The sequence below is a fragment of the Argentina anserina genome, chromosome 6 (assembly GCF_933775445.1).
Source record: "Argentina anserina chromosome 6, drPotAnse1.1, whole genome shotgun sequence".
Lineage (NCBI taxonomy): Eukaryota > Viridiplantae > Streptophyta > Magnoliopsida > Rosales > Rosaceae > Argentina > Argentina anserina.
The window spans coordinates 11,651,106-11,668,561 of record NC_065877.1 but is presented as its reverse complement, the minus strand read 5'-3'; the positions used below and the strand labels follow the sequence as shown (position 1 = coordinate 11,668,561).

The window sequence follows — 17,456 nt, the reverse complement described above, 5'->3', positions numbered from 1 at the left end:
ACATCGATCAACTCTCTGTGCAGTTTGCTCTCATTCTTTCTTTTGTATTTATTGTTAGGTAAAGCCTGTCGTACGTTCCTGCCTTCCCTTCGTTGTCTTTGGTACTGCTTTCTGATTCATCCCAAAAAAAAGGTGTTCTACGTGATTGCTTTTGTTTGTCGTTCTTTGTTTCTATATCCTCCACTTCCTTGTTAAAAAATCAAAGTTCAGACCTACATCATTGCATTTGTTTGTAGGCTACGTATTCATCCTTCTTTCTGTAACCTCAAGTCCTCAACTTCCTTGTTTTTATTGAGTTATTTGTTGTTATTTCGTATATATCAGTTTATCACGTATTGTCTGTGGAGCCGTTTATTCTTCTTCCTCCCCTCCCGTTGTATTGATCGATTCATCTGTTAGTCCTTGCTTCATTCCTTTCTTTCTTTCTTTCTTCTCTCTCGTGAAGCTTCATCTTTTCCTTTTGTATTCCTTGGTCATCAGAGACAGAGTCAACGGACGTGGAAAAAAAATGGTACTGCAATATATGTTTCCAGTTCTAGGGAAACTAGCAGAGTACACAGTGGCACCAGTTGGCCGACAATTTGGTTATTTGATCAACTATGAGAAAAATGTTGAGCATCTCAACCAGAAGATGGATAGCCTTGCTACCAGAAGAGACGGAGTGCTGCTAGCCACAGATGCGGCGGCCAGGAATTTAGAGACGATTCTTCCTGAGGTTAAGGAGTGGTTGGAGCACGTAAATGAGACCATAGCAGACAAGGAGACGAGTTTTGAAAATGAAACACTAGCACGCCGCTCTAATCGGTGGCTACCAAATTGGAAGATTCGTTATTCCTTGGGCAGAAAAGCTAAGAAGATGGCTCCATCTGTTGATCGCCTCCTTGATGTGAAGTTCGACAAAGTAGCTTGCCCCGCTCCTCCTCCAGAGATAGAATTTCCACCCGCACAACCCTTTGAGGATTCTTCTCAGCTAGTAACCAACTCTGATGAAGCGGCCAGCTCGTCCGGGACATCAAACACCACTTCTCCGCCCGGAAGTGGAACACATATTGAATTTGAGTCGAGAAAGTTAATCATTAGAGATGTGATAGAAGCTCTAAAGGGGAACCAAATCAATCCTATTGTCATAAACGGAATGGGGGGAGTTGGTAAGACCACATTGATGGGTGATGTTGTCAACAACGCAAAGGCAGAAGATCTATTTTATGAGTATACAAGTGCACACGTATCTGAAACTCCTGATGTGAGTAAGATTCAAGGTGAGCTTGCAGAATATCTAGGGCTCAGTCTTACTCAATTAGGAGGTATCAAATCAAGAGCAGATAAGTTGCGTAAAAGATTGTCTGATACTAAGAGGGTCCTTGTAATATTAGACAACGTTTGGTCACACTTAGATTTGTGGGAAGTAGGAATTCCCTGTAATCTCAAAAGTTGTACAGTTTTGGTAACATCTCGGAACCAAGATATATTTAATGAGATGGAAACCAGAAAGATATTTCACATTAAGGTTCTAGCAGAAGATGAGGCTTGGTGTCTGTTTAAGATTGTTACTGGAGTTTCCATTGAATCCTTTGATCCCGAGTTGAAGATGGTAGCAAAGAAGGTACTGAGTGAGTGTGGTGGGTTACCACTTGCAATCTCCACTCTCGGAGGGCAACTACGAGTCGATGAGAAATTTATTTGGGAAGATGCACTCAGACGACTAACAAAGGCTTCCGCAGAATTCAGACTAGGAATGGATAAGAAGGTGTATGAGCCAATAAAGTTAAGTTACGACATGTTGGATGGGGAACTCAAATCTTGTTTTATGCTCTGTTGCTTATTTCCAGAAAGAAGTGATATACTGCTGCAAGATTTAGTTATATATGGCATTGGGATTGGCATTTTACTAGGTATCGATTCAATAAAAGAGGGGAGAAACCTTGTAAAAGCATTGGTGGAAAGACTCAAAAGTTGTCATTTGTTGTTAGACATAGACAAAGAAGAGTACATCCGAATGCATGATGTGGTGCGTGATGTGGGGCTATATATTGCCTCTGATCCGCATGAAGAAAGATTTGCGGTGAGCCATAGAATTGAATCGAATGAGGATGTTGTTCCTGAGGAATACACTTCCAGTGCACTCAGAACCGGTAACAGTAGTCACCGGACTCAGTTGTCACTGCTTTCATGTATGAGTAAGTACTCAGTATCGGAGCCACCACCCACTGCTATGTTTGAAAGAATGAAAGAGATCAAGGTATTGGACATCAAGAGAACAACCGCATTGCCCATACTGCCATCACTTCTGCTCTTCGAAAACCTTCGAGCTCTGTATCTAGAGTATTGCGATTTGAGATCAGAAATGGTGGGAGCTGTTATTGGGAAGCTGGGGACACTCATTATTCTCAGCTTTCGGGGAAGTCGTATCAGAGAGTTACCTGCTGAGTTCAAAAACTTGTCTGATCTGAGGTTGCTAGATTTGACAGAATGCAGTGAACTCGAAAGCATTGCACCAGGTGTCGTATCAAGCTTCTCCCAACTGGAAGAGTTGCTGATGTGGAAAAGCTTTGAGAACAGGGACAAGACCTGGTTGGACGAATTGGTTTCCTTGCGTTGTTTGACTAATTTACAGATAGCTCTGCCACCAATTGACAATCTGGGGAACAGCCTCCTATTCCAAAACCTTGGAAGATTTCGGATCTCCATTGGATCGATGCATGAATACATGTTTAAGCACGCTACTAACAACTACTTGAGACTTGATGATGTTGATGCAGTCTATCTATTGGGTAGTGGAATCATTGAATTACTAAAGAGAACTGCGGAGCTACATATTAAAATGAGGAATTTGTCCTGCCCTCTCAATCTTGCCTTGCATACAGGGTGTTGGGCAAAAGTGAGGTCCCTGACGCTAGAGGACTGTTATGGTCTGCGATATATCATAGACACGACACTTGCGGCTCCAAGCTGTGTCTTTCCTGTCTTGAATTCACTGAAACTCAAGAAGGTCAGATGGCTGGAGAGGATATGTCAGGGTGAGCTTACATTGGGGTCGCTTCAGCGACTAAGGAAGTTGACTTTGTTGGATCTGCCTATGTTGAAGTATGTTTTGAAGATAGAAAGCCAATCTCCAATCCTCAGACAATTAGAATTGCTATATATAGAAAATTGCCAGTCGTTGGAAGAGATTTTTGCCTATGAAGAAGAAGAAGCCAATGATATTGACTTCCTTAATCTGACGGGGTTGACTCTTCATAATCTACCGAGCCTCACTAGGATTGGAAAAAGTATCCGTAAGTTGAACTTTCCTCGTTTGATCACTCTGCATCTCGGACAGCTGCCGAAGTCAATCGGTCTCCTCTCGAATGGTTTGGCACCGGATAGTGGCTCTAATGACGTTGTCCGATATCTACTGGATTCCAAGGTACGTCACCTTCTCTTGAGAAATGAACACTCAAATTAAAGGTGTTGATCATGCTTTGAATGACTTGTTACATATACATATAGCCTGCCTGCATTTCCCTTGTATTTTGAATTTTTAATCGTTCATCTGTATCGTTAAATGAACTAAAAATCAAGTACTAAAAAATAAAAATGCATGTCATATAAATTAGCATTTTGACGCTATGAGTCGTTTATTGAACAACATATTACTAGATAGTAGATACTGAAATTCACTGCATTAATTTGCAGATTGATTGTCCAGTGCTGAGAGAACTAACAATCCGCAACATGGACGTCTTCGAAGAGATATGGAACAACCAACTTTCTCCCTGCTCCTTCGGTCGATTGAGATATCTGGCCGTAATGCACTGCAAAAGCCTGGTGCATTTGGTCCCGACGTACATGCAAAGTAGATTGCATGAGTTGGAGACGATAGATGTGTACGACTGTCATTCAGTACAAGAGATTTTTGAATCCGGAAAACAGAATGTCAATGAAGGGATGCAAATAAGCAAGATCATGGATTCGAGACAAACTCATGGCTTTCCGAATTTACTATCATTACAAATTGAGGAATGTAACAGTCTGAGAGGATATCTGTTTTCTCCTTCGATTGCCAGTAGTCTTGGACAGCTCAGAGGTCTATCTGTGCTCCAGTGTCCTAATATAGAAGATATAGTAAGAGAACCATCGGAGGGTGAAGAAACAGAAAATATCCGTTTGTTCCCTCGGCTGGAGGTATTGAAACTTTTTGGTCTACCCAGTCTCATAACTTTTTCTCGAGGAAAATATAAGTTAGATTGGCCATCAATGACAGCAATTGGTGTTGGCTACTTCCCCAAAATGAGAAAGTTCTGTTCAGGATCTCTTAGCACACCGATGGAAATGCGAATCGAGGCAGAAGGGAATATTTATGAAGAGCTGCTACAGAGTAGGAGAAGACCATTTTAGGTAACATAGTTGCTTCTTTGTTGTTGTACGGTACTCGTTTTGCTCACATGTGGGATCAACTCATCAACATGTAACCTAATATACATGTGTGACGATTTGCAGATTTGGTTATCGCGGTTGTTGGAGTAACTGTGAAGCAACTTGGGCTTCTTCTTGTGCTGCTTCCTTTTTGGATGATGCGTGTTTCAGCCCTTATGAGAATGCTACTTGATTAGCAAAAAAGTCAAATTAAAAGACCAAGTGCTTGTGTAAATTTGTGTCTTTCTTAACGCTCTCTGTTTGATGTTTTATTCATGAGACAAAAATTGAGAAATTGTTACAGATGTATTTTGTGATTATTTAATAAGACGTTATTTTTGGATGGTTAAATTCACTTTTGAGAATTGTACTATTCAGCCAATGCAAATTCCGTATAATCTTCAGTATAATGGCAACATGAATAAACTCGGTTCATTTTAAATTAAGTCGACACTGACGAGGCTTTCAATGCGTCAAGTGGAAGCGACGTCAGTGCTCCACACATTGATTCATTTCATGTTGAAGATGAGAGATCCTGCCCACATTTGAATAGTGACACATAAAATACAACTTATAAGTGAGTGAGTAATACCTAATTGTACTAAGATTTTGTTAGATTAAAGCTCAATATCTTAAAGGTGTGTTTGGGCCTAAAATAATACTCCGGTATTATCTATATTCTTTAGGCTCGTGGACCGGTTATTTGGGAAAATCTATCGAAGAGCAAGATTACATTCCTTATTGGAATAGATTTCGGGACTGATGCTATATAGAATCTAAGTTGAATAAGGAAGGTGAATCCAAATCAACTAAGAGATTCTCAAGACTTGATATGCAAGAAAGAACAATCTGTGTTCTCTATATAAAGGGGTCGAATGTGCAAAATAACACACACACAACGTCAAAGAAACTATCGCGCAACCGCATAGTCAAGTCTCCTCACGGAGCAAAAGTCCGATTAGCTTCGGCAACCAAGTCTCCCATCGGAGCGGAGCTACCCAGATGTACGCCTCGCGCTGCATGTAGCAACAAGTCTGATTAACTTCGGCAACCAGAGTCAAGTCCATCGAGTCGCTAGCCTAGCTTCTAGCAAACACAAAAGTCTGCACTAGTCAGCAATTCCTTACAGCAAGAGAGTACCGCTATCAACGACACATTATAAGCTCTGCTTTTCCCCAATCGGTCTGAAGTAAGATCGGCCATCTACTTGAGGTGGAGTGGTACCTAGCAACTCCGGTTGTATATAGGTCATTCGAACTTCAGCGGTTTATCCGCAATTGCAGAACAATCGTTCGAAAAGAAGACAGTACGTGAGCGCAATCATCATCAACAAGCAAGAGTTGTACCTAACTCAAAGGTACTGGCACGCCAAGCAACAACAGAGAGCGAAGGTTAGAACCATCTAGGGTTCAAAACCCGGGCTTGCTGATTGTTCTCTGAGAAAATCTTTTTCCCAGCTCGAACAAGGTGGTTAAGTTGGGACAGTATTAATACATTTATTATTCATGTCGATACATCGTCGTGGTATAACATGTCAAATTTTACATATGAGTCCATGTCATCAACTGGGATTGGGTGTTGTTATTAGAGAAGGGGATGATAGCTGCTGGTAAGTGTCAACAAATAGGCCAGGTCGGGCATCAATCATTTTTTTTTTCTAAATTTTAGGGCCATTACAAAAAATAGAATCATACAAAATGCATTTAGTATATGGATGTCCCTGAGTAATCATAGCCTCTAAAAAAATCACCAATTCACCATAGCCATTTGGCTCGAGTAATCATCAGCTTATTTCATAAGCATAGTTGTTCATCGTCCACGATCTATGGAAAGAAAGAAAGAAGTAAATTAATGAGTCACTTAAGCCTAATTTGGTACAAATTCACTTTTAAAAAATCAGTTATTAGGTCAACTTTTAAAATACATAGTATTTGGTAACTTCAGATGTGGTATAACACTTGTGTTCTACCCACTTTGACCTGCATGCCCTTTATTTGCAAGTGTTGGCTCAGACAGTCAAACCTACAAGAATTCTCTTAGAAGTTAGATGTGGGGGATCCACTGTTTAAAGTAGCAAAATTCTCTTTTCATATTGTTGGTTTACGGTTAATAAATAATTAAATATACTACGTACCCAATCATGTTATAGTATATTTACCAACAGAATACATGATGGCATTAGAGGCACCTCATCTAAGAAATAAACAGCAGTGCGAATTTGCATTGATATATGGTAAGATATATGAATATTCTTTAGATCATTTCATGATATGCGACGGTTTGGCCGAGTGGTCTAAGGCGCCAGATTTAGGCTCTGGTCCGAAAGGGCGTGGGTTCAAATCCCACAGCCGTCAAATTTTATTTTATATGTTTTGTATTTTGTTTCAATTCTTTTGAAAACGACGTCGCACGGCTCCGGAGATTAATCTGCTCCTTTTTGCTTTCTCAGCCACCAGTCGAACACAGTTGATCCCCCGATGACGAGAACCCTCCTAAACAAACCGGGTATCCACCACCTCCTGACCCGATTCACCTCCTCCCGTCGCTCACTCCAAACCCTAGCCTACGAAGAAGTCCGAGCTACCACCACCACCCCCTACCACTCCACCGCTTTCATACTCCACGGCCTCCTCGGCTCCTCCCGAAACTGGCGATCCTTCTCTCGCTCCCTCCTCTCCAGTCTCTCCGATCCTTCCGGTCCATCTCTCTCTCTCTCTCTCCTCACGTTTTCACCATCCAACACGAAATCGTATTTCAATTTTTTTTTGTTTGATTTCTAATTGCAGGGTGGAGAATGGTGCTGGTGGATTTAAGGAACCACGGCAAGTCGGCTGACGTCCGAGGTCTGGACCCGCCTCATGACTTGGTCAATGCAGCCCAAGACTTGGCTAATTTGGTCGAGTCCGAGAATTGGGGTTGGCCCGATGTTGTGATTGGCCACTCCATGGGTGGCAAGGTGGCTCTACAGTATGCTCAGAGCTGTGCTGCTGGCCACTATGGTGATTACGTCAAGCTGCCGAAACAGGTTCCCACTCTCACTTGAGTCACTCTTCTCTTTCTGCTCCAGCTGCTTGGTTTAGTACATTATAGGGTTGATTAGGGTGCTGAATGCTTGGTTCATTTGCGCATTAAAAATGTTGTTTTGTTATTTTTGTTGCTCTGTGATCCAGAACAGCTGTGGGTGTTGGATTCTGTTCCAGGAGAAGTGAACAACATACACAGTGATGGGGAAGTTGAGAGAGTTTTGAAGACATTGCAGGGCCTACCTACAGCAATTCCATCACGAAAGTAATGAACCCTTTCTCCTTGTGTTGAAGCATGTGTTCTGCTTTGCTGCACCAGTGATCTATGTAGGCGATGTTACCTGTTGTTTTAGTGATTTAAGTATGTGTTTGATGGAGTCTTTGTTGTGTTTTATTTATATGCCAACCTTCCTTCAGGTATAGTGGAGTTGGAGTACTATAAAATCTAAAACCTACCCGCTTTATACTGACGGTGCATACCTAATCTACCCTGAGATTCTAGATTCACTGTAGGATCATATTTCAAACCCTGAGATTGTAGATTCATTGTAGTATCATATTCATCTCTTGCTACAGTGCTACCCCTGCATATGGAAAAGAAAATATTTTCCACATGCGTTGCTTGTTAACAAGTTCAATATGTGACGAACCTGGTTATTTGCTTCAGGTGGCTTGTGAATCATATGATTGAACTTGGTTACTCAAAATCATTGTCAGAGTGGATAGGCACCAACCTCAAGAAAGTTGGAGATCATGAGACTTGGGCATTCAATCTTGATGGTGCTGTTGAGATGTTCAAATCATACTGGTAAGTATGTTATCTCTTTGAAATCAATTAGAAGTAGAAACAATGCTAACAATTCTTCTTGACCTTACCTTACCAGGGAGAAGTCTTACGTGCCTCTGTTAGAGCATCCACCAAAAGATATGGACATAGCTATTGTGCGTGCTGAGAACAGTGACCGTTGGGACACAGAGGTGGTTCAGCAGCTTGAAAGCCTTGCTAGTCGGAAAAGAGGGGAGTCTGAGGGGAAGGTTTCACTTCATGTTCTTCCCAAGTCAGGCCATTGGGTTCACGTGGATAATCCAAAAGGTCTTCTTGAGATTGTCGCACCCAAGATTTCCTCCGTTTTGACATAACCCTATTTAGGTTTATAACTTACCTGCCACAAAAGATGTCTTTTGGATTAGCAATTTCTTTCTTATCATTTTTTTCTGGCACACAGCAACTTTAGGATGAATGAGGCTGTGCTAATAATAATGATACTGGAATTCTAGCTTTGTATGTATAATCTTGGCAATTGCAACATTCATGCTTGTAGCCTTTCAAGTTTCATAATTTTGAAGCTATTTTCATGTTCGATTTGTAATCGAAACAGTTGATCACTCCAAGAGGAGGATTCGGTGGAATGACCAAGGTTGGCATTTGCAACGAAGTTAGCTTCACAGATCACATGCTTGAAGCTAATCTCCATAAACCCTCTAGCAAGAGCGCTTGAATCTATACTCTTATAACTCGAACTGAGTTTGCTAACCAAAACAAAAAAAAATGTATCATTTTAACTCTGAAATATTAAAAAATAATCATATTGAGAAGATTTATAGGAATAAAATAGTTAAATTACAAAACAACATATAATAAAAAAGAAAACAATTCAAATAACTACCACTTATAAGTTCAATAACTACCCACTCATTATTTTAGTAACTACCTACGTGAAAAATCCTATCTCCACTATTTGCAATAAAAATACTTGCATTATTTCTAATTTATTTATATTAAAACAATTTGTCATACATAATCGCCAACTTAAAAAATACCAAATTTACCCTTCATTGATTAAAACCTTAAATATAAGACAATGGTTAGAAAAATAAATTTATAAATAAAAAATAAAAAAGAGAAATTAGATAAATTCCTCTCACTTCCCACTACTTTTAACACAAGTCCACGATCATTTTTCTTCTTTTATTAAAGAGGCCAGTGTCTTTTATAATCTTTAGTAAAAATGTTTCACTAGTAAATTAAAGGAAACATATTTACAGTAGGCGGTAGAAATCATAAAATTTAGGAACGAAGGGTAAGCAAGTCTTTTCTCGAGTATCAAACGCGAAACCCTAGCTATATAAAGGTGAAACCAGATGATAACCCATCTCGTTCAGCTGCAGCAGGCAAAGTTTCGCGAGAGCCGTCCATCCAGAGTTGTCCGCCAAATCATCCACTCGCCGCCATGGTAAGCTCCTCTCTCTCTCTCTCTCTCTCTCTCTCTCTGTCATTCCTTCTGTGATTGTGGGCAAAATAATAGTTATCACAAATTGTATCACTCGAAAATTCAAGTTTTCGATCTTTGGTAGTCAGATTGGTATGTAATTTCAATACACTGTAAATTTTTAGAGACTTAGTTTACTCTGGTAATCGGATTTGGTATCTTAGTCTAGTCAACTAATAGGTGTTGTTTTACGGAATTTGATTTCCAATATGTTGATTCTGATCACTGATTATTGCAAGTAGCCCTTTGCTTATTTAACTGTTGTCTGTTGGATTTTGTTTTATAGTCGAAGAGGAAGGTTAGGGAGCCCAAGGAGGAGACTGTCACTCTTGGACCTGTTGTCCGTGACGGAGAGCACGTTTTCGGTGTCGCTCACATCTTTGCCTCCTTCAATGATACCTTCATTGTAAGTTGTGTGTCTTCTTGAATGTTATTGTTGCCGAGATTATGGAGGTTGGAGATGTTAATATGTTTTGTTTGATTGTAATTGCAGCATGTGACTGATTTGTCTGGGAGGGAAACTCTGGTTCGCATCACTGGTACTGTTTTCCACTCCTCTGTTTGTTTATAATGGAATAGTGTTGTATAAAATCGGTTTATACGGAATGGTGTTGAATTGGCTAGTAAATTTACTAAAATATAATGTGGTCTTTGTTAAAACCTGACTTGATGAATGCGATCTCGATTGATGTTTATTGCTTGGCTTGTTTTTATGAACTTTGATGTTTCCTTCAAATGGTGGAACAAAAACAGTACATGGTTGATAGTGAAGGCGTTCCGTACAAATACATTGTATTTCATCCTCTTAATGTAATGTTCTTCCCAAATGCAGGTGGCATGAAGGTCAAGGCTGATAGGGATGAATCCTCACCTTATGCTGCTATGCTTGCTGCACAGGATGTTTCTACTCGCTGCAAGGTATGAATGCTCTCATTAGTGATATCTAATGAAGACAATATTTATTTGTTTTATTTCAAGTTGCAGAAAGTGGATTTATGTTGACATGTTATGTATTGTGAAATGCGTTTTGACCGTTAGTGATGTATGCGTAGGAGCTTGGAATCACTGCCTTGCACATAAAGCTTCGGGCTACTGGTGGAAACAAAACCAAGACTCCTGGTCCAGGGGCTCAATCAGCACTTAGAGCTCTTGCTCGGTCTGGGATGAGAATTGGCAGGATTGGTAAGTCACTTGATGTCTTGATGTATTAATAATTTCTGATCCATCCACTTCTCCCTCCCTCATCATTATAAGTTCAATTTTGTGCTCTTGGTTTAGAAGTGTCTTGTCACTTTGGATGTATAGGCTTTATTGTCATGATTGGTGAATTTTAAAACTTGGTTCTTTGAAACAAGTAGGGTAGTTGAAGAAGATTTGTAACTCACTAATCGTTACTTTATATTAAATCCCCTCTTTCTTTGAAGTTTAATCTGATTTGCTGTGCTAGCCTGAATTATTTATTCTTGCATTTCTTAATGCACTTCTTTCTTCTTGACAGAGGATGTTACTCCAATTCCTACTGACAGCACTCGCCGAAAGGGTGGCAGAAGGGGTAGAAGGTTGTGATTTCTCAATTATGAGATTTCAGATGTTGCTGCCATTTCTTGCATAATTTTTGTTTCGAAGTTTAATTTGCAGCCTCAGCCCTGGCAAGTGTAGTTTTGTTGAACTCATGTTAGATTTATATGCCAGAGGAGAACTAGACTTTAGTTTTTGTTGGTTGACAATTATCAGTTCCATCTCTACACAACAAGCTTATTGTTATTTAATCATGGATTTGTGTTTTCCTTATCTGTGTGTTCTCATATTTATGTCATTGTGATTGGCCCAGTCCTTTTTCTGAGTATTAATTCAGGAGTACAGTCCTTGGCAATAGTTTGATAAAAAAACTTTCCGATAACTTGTCTTGATCCTACCAAAAGAGTTTAATCTAAGTTCATCCAAAGTTAGGGTGATACTCATACATCTTTGCCGCGGTAAACCATTTTGGAACATAGAGAAACGGATAACATGGTGGATATGTGATGTTGCGTATGGGTATGGTTTATTTTTGCTCCATTGAAAGTCTCTTATGTTTTCCAAACTAAGTTTTGAGCCATAATACAGTATGGCTTTCTGGATACCAGTCAGAGTGTTTCTGAGACGGGAATCTGAAAGCTCGCAGGACGGTAGGTGTAGTTTGTCAAACATTTCTCATGACAATAGAGATATGATGTTAATGGTAGTATTCAAAAGGGTAATTAAAGAAGCATGTTTCATGGCTCCATGAGATCGTGTAGTGCAATATTGGGAGGAGCAATGTTTACTTAACCCGGAGAAGCAACCGGTCTTAAGTAAATGTGACACCGGAAGCAGTCTTCAACCAACTTCATCATTGCTCTCACCAAAATGACTTCTTCAGATATCCTTCTAATCCGGCAATCTACCAACATACCCATCAGAGAACTATGACATATCAATTTAACTATAGTAGCTCGAAAACTACAGTGATGGGCTGGGTGGGCTGGGTTCTTTCCTCTCTTATCTGCCGTTTGATCCTGTATCAGCGTTCGTTAATTTACTGAGCGTTCTACCACGTTTTCATGTTGAGCTTTGGCTTTGTTGACATGTATATCAATTCTCACCCCGCTCAGTTCGATGGCATGAACTCTCTCTTCTAATCGACCCCATCCAACTGTGGAACCGAGTGTTGTTGAGAGTTCATGGATCAGTTTGGTGAGTTATGCATGTTGCTATTATGTGCAATTTCGTTTAATTTTAGAGTTTAATTAATGGTTAGTGAGAGAGGGATTGTTTTATTGAGTTTTTGTTATGGGTTGATTAAGTAATTTCAATGTCATCATATATGAAGTCGAGTATCTGAATTTCAAGCTGAGAGAGCAGAAGATGGATATGGGTAATTGGTTTTCAATTCAATTTACTCTTTTTTAATACCTCTAATTGATTATCAATTGAAGGATTTGAAGCATAGTGTCACAGACCTAGCCATTCGACTGCCACACTTAGTCCATGCGGCGCTCCATCCCCATGGAGTCAGCCTTATCCGACGAGACAATGCACTGGTTTTGCCCTACCTTAGGCTCATCAGGGGATCGGCTCCACACCCCAACCTGTGTGTAGGGCGCCTAACTCCTTTCTTCGACGTTAAGTCCCCGACTAGCGACAAGCTCTCAAACTTAACCGGGTTGGCCTGCCTGAACTCCTCGGAAGGAGCAGCCATATATCTCACACTTTCTGATCTTGGATATGGGTAATTGGTTTTCAATTCAATTTACTCTTTTTTAATACCTCTAATTGATTATCAATTGAAGGATTTGAAGCATAGTGTCACAGACCTAGCCATTCGACTGCCACACTTAGTCCATGCGGCGCTCCATCCCCATGGAGTCAGCCTTATCCGACGAGACAATGCACTGGTTTTGCCCTACCTTAGGCTCATCAGGGGATCGGCTCCACACCCCAACCTGTGTGTAGGGCGCCTAACTCCTTTCTTCGACGTTAAGTCCCCGACTAGCGACAAGCTCTCAAACTTAACCGGGTTGGCCTGCCTGAACTCCTCGGAAGGAGCAGCCATATATCTCACACTTTCTGATCTTGGAGCAATCACACATATGCATGATGTTCTTATAACCAGCGACGCCCACAATAGACACTCCCGAAAACGAGACGTGACATCCTCCCCCACCAAACTTGGTGTACGCCCTCGTACACGGCATCCCCACTTGCGGCATGCGTAACCCTTGTACGCCCGCGATGCCTGAGCGACGAAAAGGAGTTCCCAAAAATCGCCTAACAATGCTTCGCGCCGGATCTCTCATCCTGAATTTTGCCATGTATCCTCGTTTGGTCCTCCCCCTGGAGGTGACCTTGCCTACTCGACTCCCCCACGTAGTTCCCTGTATCTTGGGGACATGGCGACACGTGTGAGCGCTTGGCGACACAACGACATCGATGTCGAGGCGACTCTGATACTACTTGTCACGGACCTAGCCATTCGGCTGCCACACTTGGTCCATGCGGCGCTCCATCCCCATATAGCGAGCCTTATCCAACGGGACAATGCACTGGTTTCACACTGCCTTGAGCTCATCAGGGGATCAGCTCCATACCCCAACCTGTGTGTAGGGCGGCCAACTCCTTTCTTCGACGTTCAGTCCCCGACTAGCGACAAGCTCCCCAAACTTAACCGGGTCGGGCTTGCCTGAACCCCTCGGAAGGAGCAGCCATATATATCACACACTTTCTGATCTTTGAGCAATCCCACATATGTCTGATGTTCTTATAACCAGCGACGCCCACAATAGACTCTCCCCAAAACAGGACGTGACAGTAGGGTTGGTTTTTGTGTATTGTTGTTAAGGCATTGTAAATTTTCGCCTTTTCAGGTATTAGCAGAATGTGCTCTAATCGGTTGTCCTAGAGGACTTTTCTAAATATTCACATGGTCTCAGGAGTCTTAGGAGCTAGTAAAGATCAAATTGAAGATGTAATAGGCGAAGGAGCACTACTAGCAAAAGGGCCTAAGGGCACAACCACTTTTCCGTACCCATTTAGCTTATAGGGCACGAAATCTGTGCCCATTAGGGTATGAGGACGAAAAATCTGTCCAACCCTATTTGTACCAACTCCATTTTGTATTTTTAACATTTTGGGGACGAAATTAAGTGACAATCCCACCCCGGACACCACTTGCACAAACACAACTCACGCACCTGATTTTTTCTTTCTGACACTTGAATAGTACCTATGATTATAATATTATATTATTAACCGAGGGTAAGCCGATGAATAGTGTCTTTCCGTCTCCAAAATCAATAGAGATGGTGAGACAATTACTTTTCCTTCTGTCCCCAATGTGTACCAAATTTAAAAAAAAACAAAATTAATCCAAAATCTAATTAAATTTTATTTCTAGATATTAATCATTTTTCTTTACAGGTGGGACCCATTGTAAATAAAAATAGTTATGGGATAAATGTTTACAAAACTTTTTCACCCCTGCAATCAACCAATATAATTATTGTAATGAAAAAAATACAAATAATTGCTACAACAAACACCACATATCACAACCCATCATTCATTTGTTTCAACCCATCAACATATATAAGGCTGTAAGTAGGCTCGAGACGCTTGTGTTCGACTCGTATCCGACTCACTTTTAGCCCGTTCGGCTCGAACTCATAAAGTTAAATGAGCCGAGTTTGAGCTCAATATTAAGTCCGACCTTAAAAAGGAGCCAATGTTGAATAATAAGTATTCGGTTTGTTCGGCTCGTTTAACTCGTGAGCTAGCTCAGGATTTATTAAAAGCTCGGCTCATTTATTAATTAAGCTTGACTTATTAACTTTTTATAATATATATAAAGTATAATTTTTATATAAGAAATAATATTAAAAATATAATATTAGTTTGAAAGTGCAGAAAAACTTCTTTCTAGAGTAATTAGTTAAAGACTTTAAATTAAATAACGAGTTTGATTTGATATTTTTAGTTTATTACAAAGAAAATAGATTTTTTGTGATGTTATTTCAGAATTTCTTTTTAATTTCTAAATTTTAATGTCATATGATTCAAGGCGGCTCAATTCGAGTTCGACCTCATCTAATAAAATGAGCTGGCCCGAGCCCAGCTCGAGTTTTTTCAAGCCGAGCTGAGCTTGAACATGAAGCACAAAAATCAATTTTTGGTCCGGCTCGAGCTCAATCGAATGAAAATAAGCCAAACATGAACAATCTAATATTCGACTCAACTCGGCTCATTTACACCCCTAAACATATATATTCAAGCTACATATTTTCAATACATCATAAACTACATCATTTGGGCATATTACAACTATCATATAGCAAAAACAAATTTAATTCTAAGTCACATTGACTTGGATAGAATGAAATTTGTTTCCATAAAAAAAATTCCAACATAACTAGCCATGGATCCACAAGTTGGTAACATTCATAATCTATTTGATCAACAACTCCTAACTCATATATATATATATATATTAATATCCAAAATGGCTGAAGTAGCTAAGTTCTAAGCATTACCTAAGAAGTGGAGCGGCTTCGGTCGATATCATCATAACTTGCCTGAACTGGTTTGTTGAAGAAATTGATTAGACGACTTACATCCAATGAATCCATATAATTTATCCCGGTTGATGAAAAAATCTGGATCAAGGGATTAGAGGTGACTTGTGCTTGCGATGTCTCCAACTTCTTATTCACCACTCCTAGACAAGCTCTTATCGCCTCTTCCCTCTCAACTAATGCTTTTAATTATTGGGCTAAATCTGTTTGCTCCTTTTCGTGTGCGACACGTTGTGCTTCGTAAGCATCTCTCAAGGCAACTAATTATTGTTTAAGCTAATTTTTTTCGGTAACTCACACCATTTAACACCACAACCATATCCTCGCACCCTATTACGTTTCTTAGGGCCCATTACCTTAGAAAATATCTCATTTTCGAACCTCAGCAGTAACTTCCCGACTTCATTTCGAATCTCATTCTCAGCCTCTTTGCAATTGAGTCTGCAACAAAAAAATAGCCAACTACTAAGCTGCCGGTTACTCCAATAAAATGCAATATTTATTTAAGAATCTTTAGATTTCAATAAACAAGGAAAAATGAGATTTTTTTTTTGCCTTGTAATGGAAGTCAGCATGTATCTTACCATAAAGATATGAATTTATGTGTGTGTATACGTACCCTAGCTTTGGGTAATATAGGTTTCACACAACACTCCTCTGAATTATATTTGCTCAAGGAAGTTGCATATTTGTCCTCCTCTTTGCCATAATCACATATACAACAATCAAAGCATATTTGTCCTCATCAAACTATGAGATACCTTAACTCACCCTTTTTTTTCAACTTTCTCAATACTAGGTTGAGGGTGATTTGTATCTTTCTTCCCTGAAGAATGTACAAGGCTAAAGAAAGTCACTATATCAAGTACTTCTCTCGGATGCTCACATTCCTACAAACAAAATGATTCATTCAGTTAAATAACAAGAAACAATAAGACATACAAGAGAAGGTTAATTATTAAAAATTGTATGAACCTCAACATTTGTAATTACTTACTTTCAATACTTCAAAATTGTCATTTGAAAACATTTAGTGCATAACCACAAAGGTGAAAGGATACAAGGGTAGGAACAACTATACAGTTTAGAAAAAGCATATATATTCTCCATGTAGTACTTCATCATATACACAATTTCATCCTCTCTTCATACTAAATTCTTTTGCATTACCTAAAGTATTTAAGTACACAATTATCCATTGGATTGAATGAGCCTTATCAATTGCTAAGCTAAGATCTTGTGAACTGAAGTATAGGAAGATCACTTTGGTCAAGTATTAATGCTACGTCCACCCTAACTTAAATAACTATATGAATGCTTTACTGATTTAGTTTTGGTGCAGCTAAATGCATTTGTTTCCCTGTTAGTTCTGTAACCTAAATAATCGAAATCTATGTATAACTTGTATGTAGTTGACCTAATCCTACACAATACTCTTAAAAATGCAAAAAATAAGGTGCTTGGAGCTAAATTACTGTTCTATGTTGTGACTTGTATATAAAATATTTAAAATAGATCTGACCTTATCTTCCGGGGCAACAACTTGTCCAAGTGAAATAAACACTAAAGTTTCCTTGTGGTTTACCCCAAATTTTGGTTTGTTTTGTCCTTGAGTACGGGTCCTCCTTTTTGGCTTCTTGCTTGGCCTACTTGGCTGCCCATTTTCACTCACACTTACT

General features: G+C 39.7%; 3 protein-coding genes and 1 non-coding gene across 4 annotated transcripts; all 4 read left to right on the top strand.

The window, feature by feature from the left end:
* Positions 1-508: 508 nt before the first annotated feature.
* Positions 509-3,187, top strand: LOC126796883 (probable disease resistance protein At4g27220; the record flags this gene model as incomplete). Its single annotated transcript, XM_050523597.1, has 1 exon — positions 509-3,187. A coding segment is annotated over exon 1 (2,679 nt), but the record flags the coding sequence as incomplete, so codon positions are not given.
* Positions 3,188-6,669: 3,482 nt separating this feature from the next.
* On the top strand, positions 6,670-6,749 carry TRNAL-UAG (transfer RNA leucine (anticodon UAG)). The gene has a single exon. It is a non-coding gene; the product is annotated as a tRNA-Leu (tRNA).
* A 91-nt stretch (positions 6,750-6,840) lies between these two features.
* On the top strand, positions 6,841-8,819 carry LOC126799465 (uncharacterized). The gene is made up of 5 exons (XM_050526669.1): positions 6,841-7,092; positions 7,182-7,420; positions 7,571-7,683; positions 8,086-8,226; positions 8,303-8,819. The coding sequence occupies exons 1-5, from the start codon at positions 6,873-6,875 to the stop codon at positions 8,556-8,558; spliced, it is 969 nt and encodes a 322-aa protein (XP_050382626.1). The 5' UTR covers positions 6,841-6,872; the 3' UTR covers positions 8,559-8,819.
* Positions 8,820-9,575: 756 nt separating this feature from the next.
* On the top strand, positions 9,576-11,479 carry LOC126798181 (40S ribosomal protein S14). Its single transcript, XM_050525055.1, has 6 exons — positions 9,576-9,652; positions 9,975-10,094; positions 10,182-10,227; positions 10,521-10,606; positions 10,741-10,870; positions 11,187-11,479. The coding sequence occupies exons 1-6, from the start codon at positions 9,650-9,652 to the stop codon at positions 11,252-11,254; spliced, it is 453 nt and encodes a 150-aa protein (XP_050381012.1). The 5' UTR covers positions 9,576-9,649; the 3' UTR covers positions 11,255-11,479.
* Positions 11,480-17,456: the final 5,977 nt, after the last annotated feature.

Bases quoted from the DNA above. Each gene is read 5' to 3' on its own strand.
- LOC126799465 (XM_050526669.1), top strand. From the start codon at position 6,873: ATGACGAGAACCCTCCTAAACAAACCGGGTATCCACCACCTCCTGACC. The intron at 7,093-7,181 runs GTCCATCTCTCT...TTCTAATTGCAG, and splicing joins CAGTCTCTCCGATCCTTCCG to GGTGGAGAATGGTGCTGGTG. The intron at 7,684-8,085 runs GTAATGAACCCT...TATTTGCTTCAG, and splicing joins ACAGCAATTCCATCACGAAA to GTGGCTTGTGAATCATATGA.
- LOC126798181 (XM_050525055.1), top strand. The intron at 10,228-10,520 runs GTACTGTTTTCC...TCCCAAATGCAG, and splicing joins AACTCTGGTTCGCATCACTG to GTGGCATGAAGGTCAAGGCT. The intron at 10,607-10,740 runs GTATGAATGCTC...ATGTATGCGTAG, and splicing joins ATGTTTCTACTCGCTGCAAG to GAGCTTGGAATCACTGCCTT.